Source organism: Heterocephalus glaber, unplaced genomic scaffold (assembly GCF_053883595.1).
Source record: "Heterocephalus glaber isolate CG9 unplaced genomic scaffold, H.glaber_assembly_v1.0 deba00000621, whole genome shotgun sequence".
Taxonomy (NCBI): domain Eukaryota; kingdom Metazoa; phylum Chordata; class Mammalia; order Rodentia; family Bathyergidae; genus Heterocephalus; species Heterocephalus glaber.
Genome location: NW_028258153.1, coordinates 10,411,558 through 10,431,612, shown reverse-complemented (window position 1 = coordinate 10,431,612; position 20,055 = coordinate 10,411,558). Strand labels below are relative to the sequence as shown.

At 35.0% G+C, this 20,055-nt stretch overlaps 1 protein-coding gene across 1 annotated transcript in view; it reads right to left on the bottom strand.

Moving 5' to 3' along the window:
* Bard1 (BRCA1 associated RING domain 1) overlaps positions 1-20,055 on the bottom strand; it is a 64,984-nt gene that overhangs the window by 5,808 nt on the left and 39,121 nt on the right. Inside the window, exons 7-9 of the mRNA XM_004851102.4 lie at positions 19,495-19,603; positions 10,720-10,849; positions 10,071-10,163 (exon numbers count right to left, since the gene is read on the bottom strand). Coding sequence (XP_004851159.2) covers positions 10,071-10,163; positions 10,720-10,849; positions 19,495-19,603 — 332 coding nt within the window. The remainder of the gene's footprint in view (positions 1-10,070; positions 10,164-10,719; positions 10,850-19,494; positions 19,604-20,055) is intronic.

Sequence of the window (20,055 nt, the reverse complement as noted above, 5' to 3'; positions counted from 1 at the left end):
AGTAAGAGAGCTGAAAAAAGGGTGGAAAGAATCAACCTGCTGGACCTCAGCAGCTGGCAACACCCTCATTCGGCAACTCAAAAGTGTGAGCCACTGTGCATGCCTCTGCAAAAGCAGCATTGAGTATTGATCTGGGGATTACAACACTGCAGCAACTAGGCAAATTCGGAAATACAGAATCCACAATGAAGAATGAAGATTTACTATATATTATTTCCACTTCGGGGTAAGAGACAAGTGCAAAGAAGTTAACTGGCAATGAGTGGTAGAGTGGGAATCTGAACCCAAGTCCACTTAGTTTTCTAAAGCCTATGCATTTTACACTAAAATACAGCTTTCTAGTATGCAAGATAAACCTTGGGCTCTAAAAGGCATGACTGAATATGCTGAATGCTTTAAAGCTGCTTTGGGTGTTCCATGATGTTTAATATGTAAAAGTCACAAGATTTTAACAACTGAATATTCCACCTCTCCAAACACAAAGCTTTGCCAAAAGACTGAATTTTTCCTTGACCTGGGACTGTTGAATGCATATTCAATTCCCAACGCAAGCGTGTGCGCACACAAACACACACACACACTCAGGACATCTTAATTCCCTATCACCTAGTTCTTAATTTGTTGGTTTGGGGTGAAGGGAGGGCAAGGGAATGGGGAAAAAATAAGAACCACCATGTAAAGGTACAAGATCCCAATGATGAATGTAACTGTACTGTATACCTAAAATGTACCAATCGGGCCGGGGATTTAGCTCAGTGGTTCCACCGCCTGCCTCGCAAGCTAAGGACCCGAGTTCAATCCCCGGTACCAAAAAAAAAAAAAAAACACCTAAAATGTACCAATAAAGTTAATGGAAAAAAAAAAATTGTTGGTTTGGCTGCACTTCGGTGCTCAAAACTCCTTCCCCAGTTGTTTCTAATACAATAATGGTATCACCTCATTTTGGTAACCTGAATTTCTAAATCCAATTGTTCTCATTAACTTAGAAATATCTTATAAAAATTATTTTGCATGTAAATAAAATATTTTAAAAATAGCACATTTAAAAATTGCTTACTGAGTAAAAAACTAACAAAGCTATTATTAAAGAACTTAATGTATATGAAAATGAGACTCAAAATTTTTGGCTAGGTCAAAATGTCATCGTTAGGAAAACACTGCCAGTATGCTGGTTATTACACCATATACTCACTCATTCCATACAAACACCAGCACAGGAAAAATAATTAAGATGTGTTGTGCACATGTACCAACTCCCTAAAATAAATGTAATCATTACGTACTGGAAACATATATTAATAAAAACTAAAAAGAAGTATACATGAAAAAATTAACAGCAACACAAAATACTAGCAATCTAGCAAAACCATTGACTTAAACTCATTACTTTACATGTAAATTATTATTTTAATTTTTGAATCACTTAAGTATATAGGCACCTTTGAAATTCCTTCCTATTATTTGAAGAACATTCATAAGTACCTTTAGGTGAAGGATTTGAAGCCAAGGAGCTAACACTCACACTTTCACTGGCTAAGAGATAAGTTAAGAGATAAGTTAAACTGTGCCTATGCTGGCTGCTTACCCATGCGAGAGGTTTATTCAGCTGATTAAACTCTGACAAGTAACACATTAAAATGGTATCTACTGGTCCTAACAAGGTGCTGGTGACCCCTGAATTAATTAGGTATGAATAAAATAGTGACTACCAAGAGGGCCCCATGGCTCTACTGTGGGAGGGCACCCAGGCTTTTACCATGTGAAAATGCCTCAATTCACACAATTTCTAGCTCAGTAGCAGTGGATCGGTAAATTTCTATAAGAGCAGAAAAATCCAATGCTCTAATTACATTTACTGAATCAAATGCACTTTGCTAATTCTCTTATTCCAACTCTATGCCACTCAATATCACTAAAGAGTAAAATCAAAATGCTTATTTTTTCCCCTGAAAACCAAGGAAGTTTCCAGCCTACAACATGTTTGAAAAGTGACAAAGTGTTTTGGTAGAACAGCTGTCATAGCATAGAAAACCTTGAAAACTTTCTGAAAGCTAAGAGTGACATCTACTCCAAGGGTTACAACTTGAATGACTACAACCAAATAGAGTACACGAATCCTAAGAGATTTAAGCAGCTTTCCCAGAGACACAACTTTGAGATGGGAATTCAGATATCCTCCAGTTTTAAATGCTAGCCATTTTCTACTCATATTTAAAATATTGTATTTCTCTTAAAATAAATCACACAATCACTTAATAGACAAAAAGTTATTTTTCACAGATTAGGGAAAATGTACATTAAATGGCATACATTCAGACTACTTCAGAGGGGGAAGGGATTGTAGGGTGAGAGGGACAATGGTTTTCGTTTTGTCTTCAATATCAAAAAATGTATTTAAGCCGACTGAGGTCAAAGTTGCCACTTTCTACGACTGTCTTGAGTTTCAGAATAAAGACATTAGCCTCAATGAACATTTAACGTAAGAAGAAATTCATATCAACTTCTAGTGAACCTTCTTTGAGATAAGCCAACTGAAATGATTCCCTAATCAAGTAAAACAATTAGAATAAGATGCTGTAAAATTTCAACAATTTAAATGATATATTAATGTCATCAATGAAATGGAAGAAATCTACAAGCCAAACACTACTATTTAATGAGTACAAATAATAGAAATTTAAAGTTTTATTTACTCAATAAAAGTTAAGCAAACTGCAGTGGGAATTCTTATCCTATTTTCCACTTAAAATATGAAAACTTTTATAATATTCTTAGTCATTAACTCTACTATAGTAAAATATATACTGATTTATAATCTGTAATCTACATATACATCAAGATTTTAAAATAAGACATTTTCTACCAATCTAAAGATACTTATTAAAATTCAACCAAATTATTTTATATTTGTAATGAATTGCTTAATAAAGTCCACAATCATTTGCTACTAAAATATTTCAACAGAAAGATGGACTCTTACTCTCCATTTTGAAGGAAAAAGGAGCAGGTACAAGAAGGTAATATCTTCGTTAGCTTTCTCAACTGTTACTTTCCAAACTAAAATAACTCTACATGAGTACATTTATGTAAATACAGACACTCTCACAGTCCAGAACAATATATCCTGTAAAATGTATCAAACTACTACTCTTATAAAAGGTACACTTTATTGTGTTGTGTCTTTTTTTTATTACTTTTCAGATGTTCCATTACATATTGAGATTCTGCGTGAAAGTTAGCACTTTGCAGAAATAATGGAACAACCTATCTATTAAAACAGAGAGATTCTTTTAGCCCAGATGTATTCCTAATCATGTCTACCATTTCATGTAAGCTTTCCTTTTGCCTTGAGATCTTATTACTCCTTTACATATAGATAAGCAGCCTAATTCCCAAAGTACAACTTAACTCAAAGTCATTAACTCAGTCATTAAGGTAGCTCTGGGTAACTTTGCAAAGCCTGTAATCTCAGCATACTAATACAGTTTATGAACTTCATGGCTATTATTTTTTAAATAGAAACATGTACTACACATAAAGGTATTCCTTTATTCTAAATCGCTAGTAACCTTTCTTGCCTCCTAACTCATTAGAGTACATACATGAATGGATTGTATACTTTCATTTTAGCTGCATGAACCACTGATGATGTTATGTGTTTATATTAAATTTAGTCACTTTTCCTAGTTTAAGAAGGAAAAAAAGAAAAGGATCACAAAAATCAAAGGGATAGAAAAAAGGGATCCTAAGTCCACAGCTACACAAAAAGACTAGAGAATGCAATGAAGACAGAATAAAGCATCAAAATGGAGATCTGTTAGTATCCAAAGACGGAGATTTACTCTGTGCAGAAAGCCAAAAAATTTCCTTACTCTCTTCAAAAGCTAGAGCAATACATAAACCCGTATTTTAAAAAATTGTTATTCTTTTGAAGATACTGTCAAAAAAAAATCCTTTAAAAGAATTAAAATACACAACCAAACATCACTCTGCTCCCTGTCAAAATGAAAAGGCCTCACAAGAATGTCGTTTGAACCCAGAAAGTTGTAACATTCAAAATAAGAGCATATAAATAATCACTGAAGAATTTCTTATTCTATTAAAAATTAATATCCATTTGCTTTTTATAAAAGCAAAATAATTTTTTTGCAAATGCATTTATTTATATTAGGCTTTGTAGTCAAGTAGACTATGATAGCATTAAGCTTTAGAAAAAAGGAAAATTATAAGATGAAATTCTAGGACAAAGAAAATAATGCAAAAATAATTTATAATATTAGCTCTAATTTTTTTTAAAAATTGGGTGGCAAGAAAAAATTAAAGAAACTAGCCCAATACATATATGAAATTCCAAGAGTGAGAAGACCATGAAATGAAGGTTGAAAGTGCAAAACAGTCATGCCATCACAAACATCTACTTTGGGATATCCTAAAAAGTACTGTCATATATTAGTAGATTCTGTGGTTGCATATAAATATTACTTACAATTATTATTTTTGGCTACTTTTAAAACTATCACACTTAGCAGGCTGCGGGCAGGAAGACCGCTGTGAGTTCAAGACCAGCCTGGGCTACATAGTGAGTTCAAGGCCAGCCTAACTACACACCAAGTCCCTTTCTCAAAAAAAACGCAAACAAGCCAAACCAAACAGACAAACAACTAAAATGCTAATTGTAAGTGAATTTACATATAAAACTGTATTTCATCCTAATTAAGAGAACATGGTGAGTTTATATATATATATCAAAAGAAATCAAATTCTATCACAAAAATATATCATAAAAATTTTTTAAGCAGAACTCAAGTATCAATTATGACATCTGATATTATGAATAATATCAAAATAGTCTATGGTTGAAGACCAAACTCAATCTAATGTCCAAATTTCCCATAATTAGAAAATGAATGGGCCGGGGATTTAGCTCAGTGGCACTGCGCCTGCCCTGCAAGCACAAGGTCCCAAGTTTGATCTCCAGTACCAAAAAAACCCAGCAAATGCAAGCTCAATGTTCTTAGAAATATATTAAAAGTTCAAACATTTATGTAAAATGTTCTGATCTGATTAGAACAATCACCACAGTAAAATGTAATTTTTAGATCTGCATAACAAATATAAAAGATCTGGTGCAACAGGTGAGAGATGTTTACATATTACACAGGTAATAATTTCCCTTTTTAAGATGAAAGCCTTTACCTATCTATATCATCTTTGGAAAAGACTAACAAGAAAATATATTTTCTCATTAATATTAGAACTTGAAATTCTGAATTTACCCCTAGAGAACTTGAATTGAATCTACCAGGCATACATTGTTTTAAAAACTGTTAAAACAAACTGGCCTCTTCAGTAATCCATCAGCCTACTACCATTTTCTTGTTTTTCTTGCCTATATGTATTTACATTTATATAGTTAAAAGTGAGAACTATTTTTTAATATTTATACACTCCTTTTCATAATACCTTAGTCTTAGAGAAAAATGATTGTTTTCCACAGAATAACTTTAAGCATTCTAATGTCCTTTTAATTTTAGGTCACTCTCCCTAATTCCATTAAAAATAACAATGAAAATACCTTTTTCTTTAATTTGTATTATTTGCTTAGGGAAAATTCTCTAAAAAGTGGGACTATTAGATCAAAGGATTCTGTATTTTTTTTTGTTGAGACAGAGTCTCACTAAATTGTGAACTTGCTCAAGTTGGGCACAAACTTGCAATCCTTCTGCCTCAGCCTTGTAGACTGGGATTTCAGGTTTTTGCCACCTTGCCTAGTTTTAAATTTATATATATTTTTGCTTAATGAAAAATCTTTAATGGAGGCCTTCTGTAAGTATTAATTTGCCTAATTAATATTGATAGAAATGCTTTGGTGTATCTATTTTTTAATAATTTTCAGTTTATTAAGTAGAATAAAAATTACACTAATATTTAAAATTTCATGGCACTTTTAACTTCCATTTATAGAAGTAAATCTTAATAGAAAAGAATAAATTTAGCTGGGCATGGTGGTACATGCCTGTAATCCTGGTTGCTCAGGAACTGAGGTGGAAGGATTGATAATTTGAGGGCCACCCGGGCAATTTAGGAAGAAAAAAAAGAGGAAGAAAATGAATCCATTAGTCTGATTATGAGGTTACTTATAAACTAATTACCTAATGACTAATCACCTAATGTCTTTTAGGGGTCATCACCCCTCAACAAAAACAAAGCAAAAACAACAAACACTCCATCTGGCCCTTCCTTAGCTCACAGACACAAGCCCAATGTACAATGTCTGGCACATCTCAGCAATTCCTTCAGGTGATGGGACTCTTAAAACCTCTACAGCTGAAATTTCATTTAAACTTAGATGAGAGAGGAAAAAAAGGCGAGATTATTAAAGATGATGACAGCCATCTGCTCTCCCTACATAATAAGGTGAGAAATGAGTATGCAGAACTCATTTTTTTAAAAAGGTTAAGCTACACAAAAATTTCAAAGCTATGCACTAAAAGAATAGATCACTAAAAAATACTGTATAGAAAGCTAGTTTGCACCCTTAGGATGTAGCTTTCATCCTATTTATATTCTAAGAGTAATAATTTGACTTATTTATACATTTTTCTATTCTTTCATTCTAGTCACTTGTTTACCAAAACTCAGCTTTATACAAGGGTAAGTTGCCTGTGAGGAATTAGTACCAAAACTAAGGCTGAAGCAGTTTAGTTACAAAATAGATCACTGCTTTTTAAAAATCTGGTGGTACTGGGTACGGAAGTCAAGGAGCCTCATGCATGTGAAGCTGATACTCTACCCCTGAGCTACCTTCCCAACCTCTCACAACTTCAACTTTTATGTTCATGAGTACATGTTTGCAGTACACAATGATTACATTCTTTACAGGGGTTGGTACACAGACATGACACAATTCTGTTTTCATTCCTTCTCTCCCCTTTTCTTTCATTCCCTCCTCTTTCCTTCCATGTATTGGTCTTGTTTGCTCTGCAAAAGATACATCCACCTTTTTCCTATTATCTTTTATTTTGGCTCTTTATTTATATTCTGGGTTTCTCATATAAGAGAAGCCATGAGATATTTAGGCTTGTGTGTGTGATTTATTTCATTTAACATGGTCTAAGGTGCATCCATTTTCCTACAGCTGATTCAAGTTTATTTTTCATGGCAGAGTAGTACTCCATTGTGTGTAAACACCAATTTTTATTTATCCATTCATCTGTTGATGGATACATAGGCTGCTTCCAAGATCTAGCTATTATGAGTTGTGCTGCTATAAACAAGGGTATGCATGTATCACTGTAACATGATGTCTTTAACTCTTTCAGAAAGATACAGAGGAATGGGTTGGTCAAATGCAATTTTTAGCTTTAATTTTCTGAGGAATCTCACACTGATTTCCATAGTGGTTGTACTAGTCTACATTTCTACCAACAATGTAGAAAGGTTCCTTTTTCCCAGAAGCCTTGCCAGCGTTTGTTATTATTTGATTTTTTGATGATGGCCATTCTTTCTGGAGTAAGATGTAAACTAAAGTGTTGTTTTAATTTTTATTTCTCTGATGGCCAAAGATGTTGAACATTTTTTCATGTTTGTACTATACATCTGTATTTCTTTTTCTGAGAAGTGTTTATTTCAGTTCCTCATTTTTTGATTGGGTGTTTTTTCTAAAGAGCCTTTTTTAGTTCCTTATATATTCCAAATATTAGTCCTCTGTCCAAGGAATAGGTGGCAAAAAAAAGAACTTTCCCTATCTATAGCTCCTATTTTTGTAAACTTTAAGATAAATACTACTCTGTAAAATATCTATAAAATAAATATGAGACCAATGGCTATTTCAGCAGTATAATTATGTCCTATTCTCAGAATCTTCATGGTAAGTCCATTAACTGTGGCAGTCAAAGATGTTATACATAACATGATACAGGAAGAAATATTTACCAATTAGATAAAGCACTTAAACAGAAACATTTAACAAATATGGATTCACTGAGTCAAGAACTCTTTGAATAATTTTTGTTAATTTAATTTACTAACTGAATCAACCACCTATAGAGAAAACAGATTAAAATTCCTCTTGAATCTATTTGGTTTATAGAAAATCTCATAAAAAGGCATTCTTAATAGTTAATCTAGTAAATGTTTTGTATAACCTTGAACAAGCTAATATCTAGATTCAAATACAAGACCTAGTTTTAATAAGCCATAAATCCTTACAGCTAATTTTGAAAGCTTCAGTCTATTTCATCTTTCTTTAACATAAATGATTTTCAGTAGCTATAAATAGCTCTGAAACATTTTTTAAAATCAAACTCAGATGCATGGCACTAAGAACAATTTAGAAACTGTAAGAAATATATATATTGTATTAGGAAAGAAGGCACTTGAGAGTTCTTGCCTCCTTTTTATAAACTCCATGATTATTTAAATTCTCTCAAACTTTGAACTTACTTCTCTTTGAACTCTATATTAGAAAATATGAAGGTATGAACTTCAATAAGAGATTTCATCCATCCTTTATCCTAAAGAGCCACTGATATTAGAGGATGTTATTCACTACTGTGAGAATCACCATGTAGCACACTATTAAGTCAGCTTGAGCCCATCAGTGATTCTATAAAAATGACATGGGCAAACCATTAAAATGACAAAACTCACATTTCCTGAAGAAGGTAGATTTTATGGAAATGAATCATGTAGCCTGTATAAGTAACGGAATGCCAGTTCAGCATATTCTCAAGAACTAGACTCAAAGTTCAATTGTAAATGTCTTAATATTGAAAATTTTATATGGCTTCTTTTTTACTGAGACCTTATTATTAGGAAAATCTATCTTTTCTTATAACCACTGGCCAGGTGTCTGACACACACAGGTATGGTACAAAAGAACCTATACTCAAACTGGGATGCAACTCAGTGGTAGAGCACTAGGCTAGTATGCACAAGGCCCTGGGTTCAATTCCTAGTACTGTCCAAAAAAAGCAGAAAACAAGCAAACAATCCATATTCATGGAGTCTTTTTAAATGAGTTTTTTAAAACACTGAAGCTCAGTGAGGCTTACCACAGATTTGTAAGGGAAAATAATATTCAAAAATAGACATAAAGAGAAAGGTTTTTTCCTATGTAAATGGAGTCAGTCCAATTACTTACCATACTTTTCTAAGTGGTTGTGACCAGAAAGACTAATAAAGAGATGGATGAGAACATAGGGAATAGCATTGCTAGTCACAGCACTTAGCTGGACCTGACATCAGTGGAGACCAACATCACAAGTGGAAGAGTATTTAAAAAGGGCATAAACACCAACTGCAGAAAGGAAACACTTTCACAAACCAAAACAACTTCAAAGTATACAAATTAAATAATATAATTAAGATCTGACAAATCAACCATTCTACTGTAAAACCTTTAAAGCACAAAGCCAGAGAACAAAGTTTTAAAAATGAGCATTCTTTTTTATATTCTTTTAAATTCTAAGAAAATCCAAGGTTAAGAAAACCACACAAGTAACTATAAGGAAGGTGGAAGGTAGCTGTGAAGGTGGTAGTGTTCACCAACAAGAAGGTGACTAGTGGAGATGAATGAAACAGCTGCTGTAGTCACCCCAGACCAGGTAGGACACGGCAGTCGAAATTTCCCAACCGCTGTCTAAAAATACTAAGGTAGCTAAGAGAGGAAAAACGATGTTAGGGAGGTATTTTAGAAATAATAAAAGGTAAGCAATAATCTACTTTCATTTCACCGACCTACTGGGTAAGGTACTTAAGACATGAGTATATTAAATCTATCATTTAACAGTAATATGGATTAGTTAGGCTTAAAATCTAAAATGTACTCCATTTACTCTTTATTAATATATTTAGCATTATAGATTTTAAAAGCAGAACTTATCTGTGGACATTTACTAAGAACATCTAAATGACACTACTAATATGAGAAGTTTTTCAAAATATAGTAACTAACAAGAAATGGGAAGATTAGTGTAAGTTCCTTGAATAATCAATAGTAGTAATGACTATAAAATCGAACTAGTCTAGTTAATTCAATTTGTAATTCTCTCAAATCCAGTACTTACAGTCAAACTTCAGGACCCAGCATCCATTGAGAATCCCCAGCATACACTTGAGAGTACTCTGAGCTTCATTACCAGGAATAATGACGTGAGTTACTAAAGATATAAAAAAAAGCAGTAAGCAAGACAAACACAAACCAAAAGAATTCTATATCTAGCCCACTTTTTATAACTACTTAGCCTATTTTATTAACATATCTGAATTTTCTTCAAAAGTAGCGATTTTTACACTTTTGTGAGACTTCTTTTATGTAGTATCATTCTCTAACCTGGCCATCAACAGAAAAAGTCAGAGCAATACCATATCTTAAAGCCACATTAACAAACACAAATTTTTTGCTATCTTCAAATTATAACTAAGGAATTATGGCATTACATTGCACTACCACTTGTTATTAGAAAGCTCATAAATTTGTTCTTCTGATACACTGATCTGTTCTAAAATATGCACAAGGCTTTAAACTTTACATTTCCTAACAACACTGTCTATAACAGTTTATTACTGTAAACTATTTTAGATTTATTACAAGATGCAAAATATGTAGCCACATCCCAATGGTTAAAACATATACATTTTCAAAGGTAATTGTCCAAAGAGGTTACTTATTCAAAACTTTTCTACCAAAAAAAAAAAAGGATCAAAACTTCTTACCTGTACTGTCAAACTCGGTGCATTTTTTAGCTTTAAGAATTGCTGCCAACTCCCCAAGCATTTTCTGTTGTTCTAAAGAAAGTCCACTGCCTATAAGCACAAGAGGTCCATCTCTACGTTGCCCAGTGTTCTGTTTGTGAAAAGGTGAAGCCACAATGGCAAAAAATAAACAAAAATACATTCAAAGACTAGAAGGAGACATGAAACAGAACTTCACTTAATAGAAACATGAATTTCATTATCTAGCTTACTTTAATAATTCTCAATAATTTATATGGAATTTTCATTCAGAACTTTTTCAAGTCATTTTAATAACTTATTTTCTATTTATTTGTTTTCCTCCAAAAAAACAAATTCAACATCCCTGACCATTAGAAAAATGCAAATTAAAAAAAACACTGAAATTCTATCTTACCGCAGAAAGAATGGCCATCATCAAGAAATTAATAAATGCTGGTGAGACTGTGAGGGAAAAGGAATCCTTGTACATTGTTGGTGGGAATGTAAACAAGGATAACCACTACGGAAATCAGTATGGAGATTACTCAAAATACTAAAACTAAAAATTCCATTTGATTCAGCTATTCCCCTTCTAGGTATCTCCTGAAAGAGTTCAAGACATCATACTACATACATGGATATCTATGTTTATAGCAGTACAATTCATGCTAGCTTAATCTTGGAAGCAGCCTATATGCCCATCAACAGATGAACGAATTAGTAAAATACAGTATTTACACACAATGGAGTACTACTCTGTCATAAAGAAAGACCTTGAGACCATAATGTTAAATGAAATCAGACACACAAGCTTTTGGTTTCTCTTATGTGAGAGGCCCAAAATATAAATTAAGAGCAAAATAAAAGATAATATGAAGTAGGGAGACAGATCTTTTTCAAATGACAAGGGGATCAAGAGATGGAGAAATGGTGGAGGGAAAGGAGCAGAAAAGGATAAAAAGAGGAATTAAGATGTGTTATGTACATGTGCCAACACCTCACAAGGAATGTAAACATTATGTACTGCAAACATGTACTAATGAAAAAAAACACATAAATTGGGGTATCTCTATCCAGGGCATCTTGTTTCCTTGGTACTAAGTTGGATCTCTGTAGGACTTTATATTGGTTTTTTGGGGTTTTTTTTTCTGGTACTGGGGATCGAACTCAGGACCTTGTGCTTGAGAGGCAAGCGGCAGAACCACTGAGCTAAATCCCCAGCCCTGTAACGTTTCTATTCTGTCACTAGTAAACCTTTTGTTCCCAAGTAACCCAAAATATCCACTTAAAAAGACCAATTCCTGCCCCCTTCTCCACAACTTATGGCAACAGAGCTAAACTCAAACTTAGTCTATTTAAATTTATCTAAAAAGTCAAAGAACACTACGGCTTCTAGAATGGGACTGATTCCAAAGAAAGGAAATAATAATTATCAGACAGCAACCTCTCAAAACCAAAATGAAAATAGACAAGAGAATTCAAAAGTTACATCAGATCCATGAATAGTGAGAAATCCATGCCACTCAAAGGAAAAGAAGTGCTCTAAAAAAAACTAGTATTTTTGCTCTAATATCTAGACTCAGAACTTACAAGAGACAAAAAAGAATAAAGAGGTCACAATAGAGGCATAAAAACTGTAAGTGAAAGATTCAAATAATAAATAGTAGCTGTAAGAAATTTAATAAATGAAATTGAGTTAGCCAAAAGTTACCTGAAAAAGAGAAGCTAACAATCCAGTGAAGAAAAGGTAAAACAGCACTACTGTATTAAAGGATCAAATGTCAAATGCACTATGAATATGTATACTGGCTATCAGAGCTTTCAAAAGCCCTGACTAACATGAGAAAAACAATGAGGCATAACCATCAGTTTAGTTCAGGAACTAGGTGAAGAGAAAGTTAGGTTTTTAAATATTCATTTTACATATTAGAATAGTGATAATTTATTAGTCTCACAGCACACATGTATCACATCTAAATTGTTGGTTATGGGGCTGGGGATTTAGCTCAGTGGTACTGCTGCCTGCCTCGCAAGTGCAAGGTCCCCCAAGTTTGATCCCCGGTACCAAAATAAATAAATAAATTAATTAATTAATTGTTGGTTACATCTATGAACAGGTTGATTCAGCTCAGTAATTCATTCACTCAAAATATAAGTGAGAGTTTATTAAAACATTTTTAAATGAGTTCAAAAAATGGAATTTAAAAGTTTTTAAATTACAGTACTTAGCACTTAAAAGTTCAGCTACCTAAATTAAAGGTTCTGGCAGCAAATATTTTACTGGATGTGTTACACATCCCCACACACACAGTTATAATCACATTTCTATATATTTATCTTTCCTAGCCACTAAATTATCAGATGATGTAATCATGTTCAGTGTGCTTTATGAATTGTTCAATTACTATACTATGGTAATATTTAAAAAGTTATGTTAAAAATATTTTCCTGTCATACAAATAAGTGTCACAGAACAGCCCTAAATAGAATGCATTACTTCTCAATTTATACAACTTCACTTGAGCTAAATTAGTTCTTGGTACAAAATACAAGAGAAAAGATATAATTTCTAAATATAGCAAGTGATAATATTTGTACCAACCAAGGAAAGCACCAAAGTGGGTCAAGCATTTTCCTATCACAGTTTTTAAATCTGCATTAAAAAAAAGAAACTAGCACTAATTTCTTACAGTAAAGGAAGACTGTAATAAAACATAGAGCAAATAGCTGCCAAAGGCACATGTCTGATTTGGGGCAGGACAGCACGTGAGTTGGGGATATGATTTCAGAAGAGAGTTCTCAGAACCACAGGCTTTAAAGAGGTTCAAAGAAATATCCCAAGGGTTCAATACCTTGATGTTATAGAGATTACATATATTTCTCAGCATTAAATAAACTCTCAAATAAAATTCACTGTGGTACTTTTTTTTTTTTGGTACCGGGGATTGAAGTCGGGTCTCCTTGCGCTTGCCCAGCAGATGGCAAAACCACTGAGCCAAATCCCCGGCCCTCACTGTGGTACTTTTGCTTAGATTAAAATACTAATTATTCTTAGTTAACAAGTGTATCACAAATGGGGTTAAAAAATCTGGAAAGAATAAAAAGGATAACAGACTGCTCAAAATGGATCATGGGCAGAGACATCCCACAATAAACATAGCCAGCAGCTTTAAAGATCTATGACATCAGAGGCTGCCACTCAGTCAAAGCAGTGCCTTCCAACAGCAGTAATCTTTACTTGAAATAAACAAGAATTTTAGATGGGAAGCAAAAGATTTGAAACTCTACCCATTTATCACCCCTCCTTCACGATGTCCCCTGAAGCAGCTCCTCAGAATAGCTTAGAAAACACTGAAAGGGTTCTGGACTCAGCTACCAAGTATCTGTTCCCGCTGCAGGGGCAAGAATGCACCACACCACTCACGCTCTCTGGTGCTCATTTGCACAGTCAACATATATGCACTTATTGAGCTCTCAGTATTTGCCAGAGACTGTTCTTGAGATCAGAGCTACTAATGTAAACAAAAGAGTTAGTCTCAGCCCTCATGGAGTTTATATTCTAGTTAAGACGGGAAAAAAACCCCAAAATAAAACAGCTGATGTCAGGCAATCAGTGGTACAATAAAACAAAGCAGAGCCAGGCATCAGTAGCACTGAAAGCTGCTATTTATTAGTGGCACAGTTGGATCTGAAGGCTGTGAGGATGCAGGCCATGGGGACATCTGGCTCTCCACATCCATTCTTGATGGAAAATACCTGTAATTAATACTGAAGACTGGATGGAGTAAGCATATCTGGTGGAATCAAGATCCAGCCAGGCGGGTATCACAATCCCCAACTTGAAACTATACTACAAAGCTACTGTGATAAAATCAGCATGGTACTGACAAAGGAACAGACCTGAGGATCAATGGAATAGATTAGAAGATCCAGAAACAACTCCAGACATGCTCAGCCACCTCATCTTTGACAAAGGAGCCAACCACCATCATTGGAGGAAAGATAGCCTATTTAATAAATGGTGTTGGAAAAACTGGATTTCAACCTGCCAAAGATTAAAACTAGACCCATACCTATTACCATGCACTAAACTAAGATTGAAGTGGATTAAAGATATAAATATTAAGACAGAAACACTAAAGTTGCTGGAAGATAAGTTAGGTAGAACTCTTGAAGACATTGGCATAGGAAAAGACTTCATGAACAAAACCTCAGCAGCATGGGAACTAGCAGAAAGAATCAGCAACTGGGATGTCATCTCATTAAAAAGCTTCTGTACTGCAAAAGAAACCACCAACAGAGCTAACAGACAACCTACAATATGGGAAAAAATTTTTAGCAGCTATACCTCAGACAAAGGACTACTATCTAGAATATATAAAGAATTGAAAAAACTCAGACCCCCCCAAATTCAAAGACCCCATTCAAAAATGGGCATTTGAAATGAACAGACATTTCTCAGACAAAGAAGTAAAAGCAGCAAATAAATATATGAAAAAATGTTCAACATTCCTGGTCATTTGAGAGATGCAGATGAAAACACTGAGATTCCACCTCTCCCCAGAAAGAATGGCCTCTATCAAGAAATCAACAAATAACAAATATTGGCAGGGTTGTGGGGAGAAAGGAACCCTTCTCCATTGTTGGTGGGAGTGCAGACTGGTGCAAACACTGTGGAAATCAGTGTGGAGATACCTCAAAGAACTAGAACTAGAGGTCCCATTTGACCCAGCTATTCCCCTGCTGGGTATCTTCTCAAAAGAATTAAAAGAATTAAACCACAGTGATATATGTCCACCCATGTTCATAGCAGCACAGTTTGTAATAGCTAAAGCTTGGAAGCAGTCCAAGTGCCCATCAACTGGAAACCGGATAAAGAAAATGTGTTTTTTTTTATAAAATGGAGTACTACTCAGCCATAATGAACGAAAAACTAGTCATTTATAGCTAAATGGATGCATATTGAGGCCATACTCTTAACTGAAATAAATAGGACACACATGTGTAAATACCAAATAATTTCTCTAGTGTGAGAAACTGATAGTGTAAACAAGAGTTAAAATGATTAAAATGAATAATTGATAATTTGAAATAGGAAAAAAGGTCCAAAGATGAAGGAGTGAAGGGAGGGGAAGGGGAAAGGAAAAACTATGAGAAAAGAAAAAAAAAATGGAAATGAAATCTATGTAAATAGGGAAGGGTGGAGGGGGTGAAGGGCACACAGGTAATGGCGAAAAAAATTAGAACCAAGATATATCATGTACAGGTACAAACACCCAATGATAAATGTAAAAGAATCATAGACCTAAAATGTACCAATAAAATGTACCAATAAAATTTAATTTAAAAAAAAAAGGGCCAGGGATTTAGCTCAGTGGTTCCATCGCCTGCCTTGCAAGCACAAGGACCCGAGTTTGATCCCTGGTACCAAAAAAAAAAAAGAAAAAATCCAGCCAGGACACCCAGATGGGGCAGTCTGGGAGTGGCTGGGGGAAGCAGATCCCAGAGCTCACATGTTAAGGACAGCACATACAGAAACAACCCTTCAACTTACAAAGACTGGTTACCTTTCATTAGCTTTTCTTAGCTATGCATCAACCATTATGACAGTAAATAACAATACTCACAGGCCACATCCATATGACACGTAGAAAGTCTTACGTTTCTGACAATTGATGATACAAATCCTTCTTTTTTTGAAGGGCACTGAAATCCTCAGACTCCAAAATTACAATGAAGATATCTTTATTTCTGACACATTTAAAATAACCTTTCTCCAGCTTCTACATACAAGGAACACTGGCAAATGACAACTTAGATATGCTATATTCTGCCAGGAGAGTCCAAGTACAAATGAATAAAGTAAGTATGAGTTTACAGATATTAAGTATGGCAGTACTGAATACGAACTGACCAAAGACTTAAGAAATCTGAGTTCTAACTGGTCCATTAAAAAAATTTTTTTTAATGTCTGGCTAATAACCCTGGGCAAAGCACAACCTTTCTAGGTCTCAGTTTTCTCATTTGTAAAAGGAGGGAATTAAACTGCTGACTTCTAGGTTCTCTTGCAGTTCATTTCCAAAACTTTAATTTGGAGCACACTTATAAGGCTAAAGGCTGAAGCAGAAGATAAGCAGTTTTTGGAATAAAGGTAAGTAACCCATGACCATATCAAGTTGTAACTCCCTCAGGCTCCCTTCATAACTTAAAACAATGATATCATGCACTACCCACCATCCTTCCTGGATAGCAAAGTCTCCGCAGAATGGCCCTAGCTCTAAGCTCATCTCTTTGCACCATCTGAGCAATCACTAATCTACCAAAGAGTCCACCATCTCTCCCCTCCTCCTTGCTCTACCTCTCTCTCTAACTCTATCTCTGTGTGTATGTCTCTCAAACCCCTCTTCTCTCTCCATTCTCACATTACTACCACCACATATAATTCCAGGCCTTAATGTTTCACTCATGGAAATGCAGCAGCCTCTTGGTCAGCCTGTCTCTTCTGACTCCCAACTAGTCTCCTGACCAGGTGTCCTCATTAAGTCTAAATTGCCTGATCTCTATCAGGGAATTCTAGACTTTCACAAGTCGATCCCAGCCTAGTTCTTCACCCTGAATTCCACTTTAATATACCTATGCTCCTCTTGCATTGAACTCTAGAGAGCCTCAAAGTTCTGAGATCCTTAGCTAGTGACTGCCTTCCCCTTGTGTGGAACAGTGGGTAATGTCGGTTGTTCATACAAAATCCATTCTTCGTTTTCTTCACACTAATAGAAGGTCAATTCTGTCTGGCACTGCCTCAAAGACTGATCCTCTCTCTTACCCCTCTTACCCTAGGGTACGTCAAAACCAATTTGTGATCAGTTCTCACTAATAAGACACAGGGTCCTCAGCAAGGTTCCTGGAAAAGACTTTAATGCCTCTCTTTCAGCTGGCCACTATCACATCTAGAAAAGTGGCCATCATCTCATAACCACCAAGAGAGATTGGTAAGGACACATCTGCCCAATTGAGGATGGCAAAGTAAATAGGCAGAAAGAATCAGGGTCCTAGATGAAGAGCTCTCCTATATTAGAAGTATCTTTAAAATAATAAATTGTCGGGCCAGGGATTTAGCTCAGTGGTTTTGCTGCCTGCTGTGCAAGCAAAAGGACCCGAGTACGATCCCCGGTACAAAAAAAAAAAAAATAGTAATAATAATAACAATAAATTGTCTTTAAGAATTTGAGAATATTTTTGTTATTTGCAGCCAAAACATTCTATCATACACCCTAATAAAAATCTTACCCTTAAGACTTAAGACAAATTCTGTCATGCTTCTCCTGACCCTGCCTGAAGTTAGCTTCCTTCTGTGATTCTACTGAACATTTTAGCAGCTTCTATTATGAATTTATTATAATGTGTAGTAAAATTTTTACATCTATATTCCCCAATAAGGTAGGGGATAAGGAAAAGCCATGCTTTTCACTTCTCCTTGTGCCTCTCTCCTAAGCTCCAGACTTACATAACCAACTAATTCAATTTCTCCAGTCCATGTCTTGCGGACATAAAATTGGCAAAGGCAAACTGGATATTGATTCCCCTCCCCATGGCAGCAATGGCATCACATGCTAATTCCACTCTTCCCACACTTCATATATAACCTATCAGAAAGCCCTACTGGCATTAACCCAAATGTATATACTAAACTTCCTGACTTATAATCTCCACTGCCATTCCCTTAACCCAGGCCACGGTGGTATCCTTCTCCTGCCACAACAAACAGTCCTAAGTGATCTCTCTGCTTCTACTCTTGCCATACAGTCTCTCTTTTATAAACAGCCAGGGTGAACTCTAAAGCAAAAATCCAAGCATGACTTTCTAGAGTTTTTAGTCCTTTCAACAGCTTCCCACTATTCTTAGATATTCAGTGGTCTCCAGGTTCCTTCCAACCTTCAAACATGCTGGGCTCATCAAATAAGGGCCTATATACTGTCTGTCAGACTGTTACCTTGCTGCCTCCTCCTCACCACTATGTTTTTGTTTGGTTGGGGTTTTTTGCAGTACTGGTAATTGAACCTGGAGCCTTCACATTGAGGTACATCTGTACCTCCAGCCTCTTTCTTTACTTTTTTTCGGGGGGGGGGGGGCTACCAGGGATAGAACTCAGGATCTTGAGCTTTCGAGGCAGGCGGCGGAACTACTGAGCTAAGTCCCCAGCCCCTATTCTTTACTTTTAATTTTGAGAGAGGGTCTTGCTAAGTTTCTCAGGCTGGCTTAAACTTGTGAGCCTCTTGCCTCAGCCTCCGAGACCTGGGATTATAAGCATGCACCACTAACCTTGGTTAGCATTCAGGTTTGAATTAAAATCAGTTGTTTGAAGGCCCTCAACAGCCCTAGAAAAAGGAGTGCCCTTTCAGAAGCCCACTACCTCTACCCAGTTATGCTCCACACAACCTTCAAATACACACAAGCTTCTTAAGTTATTTTATTTATATTAGTGTAGGTATCTTTTTTTTACTTCTCACTAGCAAGTAAAGTCCTTGAAGTAAGAGTTCTATCAGTCATATTCATTGTATGAATGCTGCCTAAAATATAGAGAGGGTTCAATAAGTATTTCTTGATAGTCTTATTCTGATTATGCCTTTGAATCTACAGTAGCTAATACTCAGGAAGTACTCAATAATTGTTTGGTGAATGAAAGCAATTTGCTAACTGGAAATTTTTTCATTATGTTTCTTTCACAACCAATTTCAATAAAAGATATAAATGTCCCATTGCAAAATCCATACTTACTACTGAACAATGGCTAGTTGAGAATGATTCATTCTTCTCTGGTAGCAGCAATAATGATTTCATATTTTCACTGTCTGTACAATCCACAGGCCGCAGACCAAATATGTTACTGATAAAATAAGTGCAGATGGGTTTAAGTAAATAAAATGTGACTTGATTCTCACCAAAATGAATGTACTGGTGGAACAGCTTTTTCAACACCCTTAATGACACAAAACTTTAACTACAATAAATGATTCAGAACTCACATTAGACATAAGGACTGAATATCAAAAGTTGCTGAATTCAACAGAGAAAAGATATGAAATTTCAATTTAACATTAGATCACTATAGAGTATTTTTAATTAAATATACTGTAATCTACATATGAATTTTTCACAATTGTGCATTCTGTATTCCTATTTCAAAATACAACTTCTTAATCATTAACCATTATGGGTGGGATGTTTTCACATGGAAATATAAGTCATCTTCTATAGCTATTACAGGCTTTATAGTCCATATAAACAATACTAGATTAGATAAATTCATAGCACAGGCATTTAGATCCATTAGAAAGA